This window comes from Staurois parvus, unplaced genomic scaffold (genome assembly GCF_062004578.1).
Source record: "Staurois parvus isolate SC_StPar_1 unplaced genomic scaffold, SC_StPar_1.0 ptg000530l, whole genome shotgun sequence".
NCBI lineage: Eukaryota > Metazoa > Chordata > Amphibia > Anura > Ranidae > Staurois > Staurois parvus.
In genome coordinates, this window is record NW_028318326.1 from 9,364,862 (window position 1) to 9,377,453 (window position 12,592).

A 12,592-nucleotide genomic window follows, 5' to 3' on the forward strand; every position below is an offset into this window, starting at 1 on the left:
GTATACAGGGCTGCTGTTAGAAAAAAAGGGGTCCCATACAGCCAACCTGACAAGTCCCCCCCATCCCAAAAAACCCCCAGTTCACTATGCTTTAGTTATGAATGAACACAGTGGGTGATCAAAACTCATTGTGTTCATTCGGGAAAGGAAGGAGTTAGTAAACGTGACATTTACCGGACCCTTCCCCCACTCTCCATTCTGAAGGATCCTATTGTGTGCTTGCAGACACTTGTGGAAAAGAGAAGAGGGAAACCAGCAGCACTGCGGGGGCTCACAAGGGCACCTGGGCAGCAGGGGAAACGTATGGTGCACAGGGAGGGTGATGGGTGCGGCAGGGGGCAATTACTTGAACCTATCCCCTGTATGGCTCTCTCTGCAGCAGCTGAGAGCCAATGGGAGGGAGAGGAGAAGAAGCCAACTTTCAGCTGCTGCAGAAAGAGCCATACAGGGGATCAATTCCAGTAATTGCCCCCCCTGCTTTTCCAATCACTCTCCCTGCCCACATCCGATTCACCCAGTTGAATGGCCTGGGCCCCATACAGGAGGACTGGTGGTACCCACTTATCCATGGCCCTGACTGTATTTATGTGAAGCTGACATCAACAGTTTATAACAGGAACTCTATGGGCCTATTTTCATCATCATGGGAGCATTAGCATGCACGCTGCTTACACACGAAAACATGAAACATTGTAAACCCAGTTGGACTTGAGCCTAAACTCAATGTAGGAAAAATATTCTATGTGTATCTAGCATTACTCACCTGTAAGTTTTCAGGTGATACTTGCGATCTCTGATCATGTGAGGTGCTCGAGAAAGAATCGCATTACGTAATATCTTCCCAGCCCGGAGAATACGTTCAGATGGGACCTTTATGATTCAGGTGTAAAAATAAAAACACGTTAGACTGCGCTTGAGACATAAGCTGTATATCCCTTCTGGAAGATAAACGATATTTAGCATAGTCAAAAACTGTAACGTATATACACATTGGTTAACATACATCATCTTCTGCTTTAGATCATCAGCAATTATAATCTTGTAGTTATGTTGTAAATCTTATTTTATTGAAATGTAACTAAATGTGCATTTGAATCAAAAGCCTTGACTCTAATTTCAGTTCTCAGTAGGTGTCAGAGGGCTAGCTCATCTGCTTCTTTTATATTGCTCAGATTAAGTAGCAATCTCATTTTCTATAGTTACCACTTACAAAATTATAGAGAATTTGCAGTATTACTCCTCCAACTGCAAAAGAGGGTGTAAAAAAAAAAATTCCACTTCTGGAGTCTCTAATACATGATTTGATTTACCACTGTGCACCCTAAACTAAAATATCAGTTTGAGCTGGAACCTTTAAAGTGGGGGTCAGCAACCAGTAGATCGTGATCCACCAGTAGATCTTGGCCAGGTGACTGGTAGATCTCGGTCTGGGTTTGCTGACATGCCATTCCAGAGCATGAAACAGAGTGCAATTCAGAGGGACTACTTGTAAAGTTGGAGCTGTAGTAGGGAGCAAGAGCCTCATAAGTTGATGTCTCCTCTGTAGTGATGCTCCTACGCCCTGTCATGGTTGGTGGGTGTAGCACAAGCATGACCCATTCAAGTGATTGAGGCCATTCTGCAATTCTGCTGCAATCTTGTGCAGTACAGCAGACAAGGGGGTAAACAGGCACCAGTGTGTTGCTTTCTCACCACCTGCTTTAAGCCCTTGGACCCTGCAGAAGCATGCAGTTGCAGGGCACTTGTAGAGTGGGTCCATTTACTTGAATGGGTCTCGGTTAACAGGCGGTAGCACCCACCAAAAGCAACAGGGGGTGTAATTCCTGCTATGGCACGTGTACACTTCTGGCTGCTGCCTCAGCAGCTAAAAGGGGTGGGGACTGGGGGATGGTAAAACCATGAGTCAGCCGAAGGATTTTACCACCCCCCAACTTTACATGTGAACAAGCCCTTAGGGTGCCGCGGCAGATTACAACTAATGCAGGCCATACATGGTTCGAATTCCAAACAATTTTTGGCCTGAAAATGGAAACGTCCTTTGTTATGTAATCTGATGGTGCCACCAATGATTTCAAAAATTGATAGTTTTTCACAAATTTTTCAGCCTGCCCGATAAACGAAATGGGGGTGAACTACGAAAATCGGCCGATGCCACTGCCCCACTAACAGAGCGAAAATTGGCCGATTATTCTTAGGTACGATTTTGATACAAAAATTGTTTGGAATTCCAACCATTTATGGACTGCATAAGGGCTCATTCACAGGTGCAGTAGGCACTGCTGCTCCTCTGCAAGGCAATCCCAATGCGTTTGACAGATGGTGAGGAAGCGATATGTTGCCTCCTCATCACCTGATTCAAGCCCATAATTGCCCTGCAATGCATGTGACTGTGGCACGGTAATACGACAATTAGAGGTTTAATCAGGTGTGAGGAGGCAACACTGTGCCCGGTGATCTTTGACTTCTCCCATGTTCTTCAGGAGGATCTCCACCTCTTTAAGGTTGCCTACCCCTGCTTTAAAGTATATCTAAAGCCCATTTTTTAGTTTTACAGAATAAGAAAGATTAATTCCCTTGTTGTTGTTTTTTTCTGTCTGTCCTTGGGAGATTTCTGTTAACTTCCTTTCCCAGATACACAACAGGAAGTAAGAGGAAATCTCTCCAAAGAAAGGGGAAATCCTCTCCTAGAAGTTGTAAATAGAACAAGTGACTCCATTGGAAGATGTTCTGGTGACAGCTGTAAAATGTTCTATTAACCAAAGCTTTCTGTCTCAGTGACAGTGGTCACCAGCACAAATAGTAGAGTGAATCTAAACATCAGGGACACAGACAATAAAAAACAACAACAGGGTGTCAATACTTCATCATATTCTATCTAAAACTAAAACAAAACTTTTTAGCTTCAGATATACTTTAAATCCTAAACATGAACCTCTTCATTATAAAATCAGTATGCACCTTAGACACTTCTCGACACCCCATTACCTCTGTAATGGTTTTAGCTTGATGGATCGAGATTTGGTTTTCAGTGAGTGGGGTCTGAAAAATAAGACATAACCAAAAAATAAACAAAAACAAACATGAAAAAAAAGGAAAAGATTAGCAATCAACAGAAAAAAACTCTAATCTATAGATAATGTAAAACTGAATCTATAAGAAGAAAAATGTTTAATGCAAGTCATGAAAGCAGAAAAAAATGTAAATTACAAAACTTCTAAATTATAAATTAAACTGAACAAAAAAGTGAAAAAATGTAAGTATATAAATTATAAGTCATGAGCTTATGGGATATGAACAGAGCATTATATGCCACTATACTTTATAGTTAACATAACTCAAGATCATTGGACTGTAAAATTACAGGGGAAAGAGATAGCATAGTTAATGCTTAGAAAATAGCACTTGGTAAGAATCGTTCGTACATCAAGATAAATGGGAATTGGAACATGACTGCTGAGATCCCATAATAACATCACTATAAGCACTAGGGTCATTCAAGCATTAGATGGTTCTCTGCTAACCACTAATTGCATCTACAACTACATCCCAATCAGTGCAAAAATACTGTTTATGGGGTCCCTATGCTTCTGACGGTCATACACATGAGGACAAAATCAACAGGTGAACGTCTAAAATTTGAGTGGCAGTTGTGTCCTAACTGTCATTTTTCCAGTCCTAGTTTTTTTTTCAATATTCCCCCAAACTTTGTTTATTACTGAATATAAAGGTTAGTGTATATGGTGATCTGTGCTGTGCCTAAGGTTTGTTTGGACTCAGCAAATGAAAAGCAGCCTCCCTTATAGGCAGTGCTGGGACAAGGTCATTCAGTGTCCAAGGCAAAGATGCCAAACTGTGCCGCCCCCCCCCCCCCCTCTTTGCCCTGGGTTCATGATTATTATTATTATACAGTATTTATAAAGCGCCAACAGTTCACTCAGCGCTATACATTACAAAGGGGGACAGAACATGCGACAGTACAGTAACAATACAATGAGATACACGAGGGGTTCGAGGGCCCTGCTCTTTCGAGCTTACAATCTAGGAGGGAGGGGATAGTGGTACAGGAGGAGATATCTGTGAGGGATGGAGTGGTAGGAAGAGTGGAGGAGGTCGGCAAATTAGCAGGGGGTGGGGTAGGCTTCCCTGAAGAGGTGGGTTTTTAGGGTACACCTAAAGGAGAGGAGAGTAGGTGATAGTCTGATGGGTTGGGGTAGGAAGTTCCAGAGAATGGGTGACACCCTGGAGAAATCCTGGAGGCGAGCATGGGAGGAGGAGACCAGGGAACTAGAGAGAAGGAGGTCTTGTGAGGAGCGGAGTGTGCATGTTGAGTGGTACTTGGATATTAGGTCGGTGATGTAATTTGGGGCAGTATGGTGGACAGCTTTGTACGTCAGTGTTAGGATTTTGAATTTGATCCGTTGCGCAATTGGAAGCCAGTGGAGGGATTGGCAGAGGGGGGTGGCGTAAACGGAGCGGTTGGTAAGGTGAATGAGTCTGGCTGCCGTATTCAGGATCGACTGAAGTGGAGATAGCCTGTGGCGAGGCAGGCCAGTGAGAAGGGAGTTGCAGTAATCGAGTCGTGATATGATGAGGGAGTGGATGAGCTGTTTAGTGGTTTCTGGGGTTAGGAACATGCGGATTTTGGCGATGTTGCGGAGGTGGAGTCTGCATGAGTTTGTTAATGATTGGACTTGGGGCTGGAAGGATATATTGGAGTCCAGAATGACACCAAGTACTCTGGCTCGGTTTTGGAGAGGTTCAGTTTAAGGAAGTGGAGCGACATCCAGTCTGATATGTCGTTCAGTAGGTTTGTGATTCGGGCAGAGACTGAGGGGGAAGGCGAGGGGTTGAGAGATAGATTTGTGTGTCATCGGCATAGAGGTGATAGTTGAAGCCGTGAGAGTGTATGAGTTGGCCAAGGGAGGGGGTGTAGATGGAGAAGAGAAGGGGCCCGAGGACGGAGCCTTGAGGGACCCCAACAGAGAGGGGGAGTGAGGGGGAGGTGGTAGCGTTATAGGTAATGCTGAAAGAACGTTATGATAGGTAGGATGAGAGCCAGGAGAGAGTGGAATCTCTGAGGCCTAGGGAGTGTAGTTTTTTGAGGAGGAGGGGGTGGTCGACTGTGTTGAAGGCCGCGGAGAGGTCAAGGAGTAGGAGCACTGAATAGTGGCCATTAGCTTTGGTGGTTAGAAGGTCATTGGAGAGTTTGAGTAAGGTGGTTTCGGTGGAGTGTAGGGGACGGAAGCCGGACTGTAGGGGATCGAGGAGGTTGTTGTCGTTGAGGTGAGAGCATAGGCGGATGTAGACTAGGCGCTCGAGGAGTTTAGATGTAAATGGGAGCAGGGAGATGGGTCTGAGGTTCTTCGGGTCATTGGGGTCCAGGGAGGGCTTTTTAAGTATGGGGGTGATGCGTGCATGCTTCAGAGGGGAGGGGAATGCGCCGGAAGAGAGGGAGAGATTAAAGATGTGGGTGAGGGAGCGTAGGATGGAGGGGGAGGGAGGTTGTAGGAGTTGTGAAGGGATAGGGTCGAGGGGGCAGGTGGTGAGGCGGGCATCAGAGAAGACCTTGGAGACCTCCTCGATAGTAGTAAGGTCAAAGGTGTGGAGTGTTGAAGAGGCTTCAGTGTGAGGAATGTTGGGTGGGTTGGAGGTCAGAGCAGTGGTGGGGCCGTGGGAGAGGGATGATGAGGGGGTAGCTGTTTGAGAGGGGACGGGGTTGGAGGGAGTTTGAGCAGTGATGAAGTCTCTGCGGATTGTGTTGAGGGAGAGGGGTGATGAGGGGGTAGTTGTGTGAGAGGGGACGGGTTTGAAGGGAGTGTGAGCTGCGGCGATGTCCTTACGAATTGTGTCAATTTTGTTTTTGAAGTGATTGGCAATCTCAAGGGCGGTGAGTGAGGTGCTGGGTGGAGGTGGGGGCGGAGAGAGTAGAGAGTTAAAGTTGGAGAAGAGTCAGCGAGAATTGGAGGAGAGGGTCTTGACGAGGGTCAGGAAGTAGGCTTGCTTGGCGGCGTGGAGGGAGGAGGTGTAGGTGTGGAAGGCAGATTTATAGCGGGTGAACGCTTGTTGGGATCTGGTTTTTGCGCCATAGTCGCTCCAGGGCACGACTGTGTCGTTTGAGAGTTTTGGTGTGATCAGTCTGCCAGGGCTGGAGCGGTCGGGGTCTGATGTTTTGTGTGGTTAAAGGCGCTAGTGAGTCAAGGGCTGTTGACAGCACATTGTTATAGGCAGTCATAGCCAGGTCAGGGCAGGACAGGGGGAGGATGCTGTCATGGAGTTGATCAGCTGCAGAGTGGAGGGGGGCAGGGTTCAGGTTGTGGAGGTTACAGCTGGTGGTAGTATGACATTTGGAGGGGTAGGCGTTAGAGGAAGAGGAGATAGAGAAGGTAATAAGGTTGTAGTCAGAGAGAGGGAAGGGGGTGTTTGTGAGGTTGTGGGGAGCGCAGCGGTTGGAGAAGACAAGGTCCAGGATATTTCCGTTGGAGTGGGTGGTGGATTGTATGCACTGTGCAAGTGCAAAGGAGGAGGTTAAGTGGAGGAGTTGGGATGTGGCTGGGTTGTCAATGTTGACAGGGATGTTGAAATCCCCAAGGATGATGGTGGGTAGCTCGGAGGAGAGAAAGAAGGGTAAGCAGGAGAAAAAGTCATCAAGGAAGCGGGATACGGGTCAAGGAGGCCGGTAGATTACGGCAAACTTCAGGGGGGTTGGGGAGAATAGTCGGATGCAGTGGGCCTCGAAGGAGGAGAAGGATAGAGAGGGGGGGTTTGGGAGGACTCGGAAGGTGCTCTGTGGTGACAGGAGCAGACCAACCCCACCACCTTTACGACCGTTGGGTCTGGGTGAGTGGGTCCAGGTGAGACCTCCATAGGAGAGTGCTGCAGGGGAGGTGGAATCAGTGGCCTGGATCCAGGTTTCCGTGATCACTAGGAGGTTAAGGGAGCGGGAAACAAAGAGGTCGTGGATGGTGGTGAGCTTGTTGCACACCGAGTGCACACTTAGGGGATGATGTGCAAGCTTAGGGGATCCTATGCCCAGCAGTCACTCACTGTCAAAATCACTGCCACTCTCAGTACTCCTGTACCTTCTAACAAAAGGAAGGTGCCCCCACCCCTACAGCTAACCATTGTGCCTTCCGCCCAACCCTTGTCCAGGCCCTGCTTATAGGATAAGAATGGAGGTTCAATCCAGCAAAGCACACCTCCACCCCTGACCGATGCTTTTTTCTCTTTGGACTGCCAACACACAATAAAGCACACAAAAACAACAGACAACTGCTTTCCGTGCATTACAGCCCAATGCACAGATGGTTCCCATCTTTGCATTGTGGTGTGCTGAGAAGAACATGTGTTGAAGTGCACTGACATGGTTAGTTTGGGTACCATTCAAAATTGTTGTCACCGCAATGCATTGCAGATCTTGTGCTACCTCTCATTATTGCAGTGCACAAATGCGAAGCCAGGCTTAAAGTGTTACTAAACCCACAACAGTAAAATCAATCTGTATATGCAGTAAAGCATGCTTGTTATACTCACTATGTAACCTAAGGGGTTAATCCTCTGCATTTTGTAAAAAGGCTGCTTGATCCTGTCTTCTCTCATCGTCCCCTTCTTCTACTGTCCCCAATCCATCTGCTGATAGTACAGAGCTCTATGAGTCACTCTGCACATGCTCAATTTAGTGTGTATGACTAGAGTTTTTGTTTTCTTTGGAAGGGTGCATGTGATCAGGACAGGGTCAATTAGCACTGTCCAGACAGAGGGTCAGAGGTTATGCAGCCTCACTGGGCAGTCAAATGAGAATGAAAACTTCTACAAACTTTAACCAGTGCTTAGCTGGACACTGATACAAATCACAAGGCTGCTATATACTGCTGATGAGAAAAGATATTTAGCAGTTTATATTTACTAAAATAATTGTATTTCCATGTTGTGGGAGACCAGATATAGTGAATGCAGGGTCCTGGGTTTAGTAACACTTTAAGCATAACACATGCAGTATTTCATTACCATTAGTTATTTTCTTTATATTGCCAACCAACATAGTATATTTAACTTAGTAAGGTTTGTGTTTTTTTACATAGGTTTGGCTAAATTTACTGCATGAATGCTATTTGATCAGTGTTTATACTGCATATGGTGAGTTAGCTAGGAGAAAGAATTTTTATTCTGCAAAATGAATGTTGAAGGTGAAGCTGTGTTTAAATTTGAATACTCAATCATGTTCAAGGGAAATTAAAAAAACCCCCAGGATATCTGCATGATTGAATGATCACAGTGAACACTGCTTCACTTTTTAAACTAAGCTTTGTAAAGTGAACATTCTCCATAAAGCTGGATTCCCAGTATGTTTTTGTACCTGGTTACATTGTTCCAATGTAAATATGCATGTGCCAAATCACGGGTGTCAAACTGGTGGCCCTCCAGCTGTTGCCAAACTACAAGTCCCATGAGGCATTGCAAGATTGACAGTTGCAAGCAGGGGCTGACTGACCATTTGGAAACTCGGGCACTGCCGAGGGCCCGGGGTCAGTAGGGGGCCCCATGAGATGCCCCTGGTTTTTTGAGTTTGGGCAAGGACACAGGGGCCCCATGATCCCCATGAGTTGTCAGCCCGCCCCTGGTTGCAAGCATGACTTCCAAAGGCAGAGGCATGATAAGACTTGTAGTTTCACAACTGCTGGAGGGCCGCCAGTTTGACACCCCTGCATACCTGATCAATTCCTGTCTGCTGCTACTACAGTGATTCTTGCTGTCTTCTGTGTCTCATGCCAAGTGGCTGCCCTGTTGCATAGTAAACACAGGGGGTCACTGGCTCAGCACAGGCGCCATTCAGATAACAACTTAAATTTTTACTACTTGGATGAGGAGGAGATTGTAACATCACCATCCACATTTCTACCTTATCCAATCAGAGAACAGTTTGCATTCATTAGGAACAATGCAAGTCATTTTCTTAATGGTGCCCATGTCAAGTGAGCAACGTTCTGTGTTCAATATACAGCAGGGCAGCTGTATATATATATATATATATATATATATATATATATACAGCGCTACAAAAACAATATACCAGCAATAACTTTGCCCACACAGAGACATACAGACTGCACTGCGCATCAATGCAGTCTGATCAGTGCCCATCAATGCAGCCTCACCAGTGCCCATCAATGCAGCCTCACCATTGCCCATCAATGCAGTCTGATCAGTGCCCATCAATGCAGTCTGATCAGTGCCCATCAATGCAGCCTCACCAGTGCCCATCAATGCAGCCTCACCAGTGCCCATCAATGCAGTCTGATCAGTGCCCATCAATGCAGCCTCACCAGTGCCCAACAATGCAGACTCACCAGTGCCCATCAATGCAGTCTGATCAGTGCCCATCAATGCAGCCTCACCAGTGCCCATCAATGCAGCCTCACCAGTGCCCATCAATGCAGCCTCACCAGTGCCCATCAATGCAGTCTGATCAGTGCCAATCAATGCAGTCTGATCAGTGCCCATCAATGCAGTCTGATCAGTGCCCATCAATGCAGTCTGATCAGTGCCCATCAATGCAGCCTCACCAGTGCCCATCAATGCAGCCTCACCAGTGCCCATGAATGTAGTCTGATCAGTGCCCATCAATGCAGCCTCACCAGTGCCCAACAATGCAGCCTCACCAGTGCCCATCAATGCAGTCTGATCAGTGTCCATTAATGCAGCCTCACCAATGCCCATCAATGCAGTCTGATCAGTGTCCATTAATGCAGCCTCACCAATGCCCATCAATGCGGTCTGATCAGTGTCCATTAATGGAGCCTCACCAATGCCCATCAATGCGGTCTGATCAGTGTCCATTAATGGAGCCTCACCAATGCCCATCAATGCGGTCTGATCAGTGTCCATTAATGCAGCCTCACCAGTGTCCATCAATTCAATGCAGTCTGATCAGTGTCCTTCTCCTCGGCTGTCTGTCACTGCCCAGCGCGGGAGAACTGCAGGCAGCCCCTCCAGAGATCACAGACACCACCCCTCTATCATTTACTCACCGCGCTGGCCGGATCTACATCCCCAGCACCTAGTACTATCACTGGGGGTGAAGCCGAGGTGGGGCCGAGGGGCAGGTGAGGGAGCTGAGGGAGGGAGAGGCAGAGCCAGTCAGAGCGGTGCTGGTGGAATGAAAGTGAAAGTATGCAGGGGATGCCGCCGTGAAAGTACGCAGGGGGATGCCAAATATTTCAAAACACCCGGCGGGCCGGATAAATGTCCTCGGTGGGCCGTAGTTTGAGGACCCCTGCTCTATGCCTTTAATAAATTGCTGCCATTAAATCAACTGGATTTATAAGAAAGCAATCAGGATCTGTATCTGCTGCACTGTGGTTTTTTAATCCTTCTGTAAAACGTCATTACTATGTGTGTTTCTTGGTGTCCAAATAAAAAGATTTGAGCGGGAGCACTGTGTGCTGCAGGTGAAGTTTTATTCCGCTCGGCGGTCATGGTCAGATGGTCACAAACCCTATCCAGCCTTGTACCAAGCTGTACGCAGACAGACACGCGGTCTCTGAAGGTTTGTCTGCTTTGTTTTTGTTCAAGTGCTCAAAAGCATCCTTGGATTAAAAATAACCACGGACAAATAAAACAATCCAAGGCAAGGTCGATTTTTTTTTTCCTCCTGGAATACTTCTGTGATAACAGTCAATATTCACCATTCTGCATTGAATCTACATCTAAAATAATGTGTTTGTTTGTCTGTAGGATTACATCACCCAAAATGTCATTTTTAGCCATCAATCCCAGTCTGGGCGGCTAGCAGTTGAGTAACTGTATGTTATCACCTATCACATACATCCCTGGTGGAGGCCATGTAGACACATAGTCCCCTGTTGTCACTATCAAGACATAGTCTGACCCTCTTGACCGTGTAAAGCCTATATACAGTATGAAGCAGCAAGAAAAGTGGGCTTTACCGCAGTCGCTTGAGATTTGTGCACTCACTGTGTCCTCCCAGCACACTGACCAAGCTATCACCGACAGCCCTCGGCCACGGCTTCTGATCATAAGCCAGCCAGACAAGCTCCCATTCATGTAACCTCTGTGAGAGCCAATCACCGTGGTCATGACATACGAAAGTCATGCTGCCACTTGGGTGCTAAAGACCACTCAAGGGCAGGGGCGGACTGACAACTAATGGAGCCCCCGGGCAATAGGGGATCATGGGGCCCCCTGTGTCCATGCCCAAACTCAAAAAAGCCTATGAAAAAGGTACCAGGGGCATCTCATAGGGCCCCCTACTGACCCCGGGCCCACGGGCAGAGCCCGAGTTTCCAAATGGTCATTCCGCCCCTGCTGAAGGGACCGCTGGGAGGAGATGTTAAAGCAACATTAACGCTTCCTTTTTTAAAATGAAAATAATAAACATGTTATACTTACCTGCTCTCCAGATGCGTTTCTGCATGTGTGATTTTGATGCATGTTTGGTAGGTTCCAGTGCATTTTTGATGCTTTTTTTATGCGTTCCGTTGTGTTTTTGATGCGTTTTACCAAATTCCAGTACAGTTCTGTGCAGGAAAAATGCAGCCTGTTCTACTTTTTTTTCTGCATCCGTAAAACACTGGAACTGCAAGCACTGATGTGAACTATGATATTACAATCATATAACCTACTTTCTGTGAGTTTTGGATGCAGAAAAAAAGCACACTGAAACGCATCTATAAAACATGATAGGAAAACCATACATAAATATTCCGACTACATTAGTCTCATGTTTTCTCCCCCTGCCAAAGCAAACATATCAGATGAGTGACAGGCTGGTGTATGACCCCCCCATAGCGGGTAACCCATCTGCTGTCTTATCTCAGGGCTAATAAATGAAACTTTCTGACCAATACTGCCAGTTAATAAAACCTCTGTTTTTCTTTTAGGCTCAGTGCACATGGGGCATTTTAATAACACTGGTAATGTTAACTGTGTAAAGTCACATTAAAAATGTGAGTTTTTCAGCTTATTTTTAGCATTTTTGCATTAGTGTTTAGCGGAGTTTTGACGCGTTTTTTCGTGTTTGCGTTTTTAGCTTTTTTTTAACCAAAAAAAAATTTTTTGTGGTCAAAACAATGTCCAAAAATGCTGGTTTGCCACAATTTACTGAGTGTTTTTACAGCCAAAAAAAACTCCTCTAGAAATCCACTAGTCCTTGGTTTTTTTTTGAGCCAAAAAACGCCCCTGCCAAAAAACGTTGATTACAGTCTATGCGTGCATGAACACATAGGATAACATGCTGGGGGGTTTACTGGCTGTAGAATAAAACATCAAAAGCCAAAAACAGCTGCTGTAAAAACGTCCAGTGTGCATGAGGACTTAAAATATCTTTGCATCTCTTCTTAGCTGGTCTAATGATTTACCAACCCCTGCCACAATGCACTACCAGGCAGGTGACACAGCTACTTTCTGTTGCATCCTTGCAACTTCCTTTGTCACCAGCCCACATTAAACTATGAAAGTCATTATCACAGTGTTGAAGATACTTGTTGCAAATGGGTGCAGTAAAAGGAGTCACAACCCCTCCTATGCTCCAGGGGGCGCCATGTGGCCTCCCTCTCACATTAGATGTTATGTCACT

General features: G+C 46.2%; 1 protein-coding gene across 4 annotated transcripts in view; it reads right to left on the bottom strand.

Moving 5' to 3' along the window:
* Window positions 1–12,592, bottom strand: part of RAPGEF4 (Rap guanine nucleotide exchange factor 4) — a 451,555-nt gene that overhangs the window by 207,899 nt on the left and 231,064 nt on the right. For 3 of the 4 annotated variants that reach the window (XM_089690491.1, XM_089690490.1, XM_089690493.1), the window contains 2 exons: window positions 2,959–3,039; window positions 764–870 (listed from right to left, as the gene is read on the bottom strand). In XM_089690491.1, the coding sequence (XP_089546617.1) occupies window positions 764–870; window positions 2,959–3,039 (188 nt within the window). The remainder of the gene's footprint in view (window positions 1–763; window positions 871–2,958; window positions 3,040–12,592) is intronic. The other variant, XM_089690492.1, reaches the window with a different exon arrangement.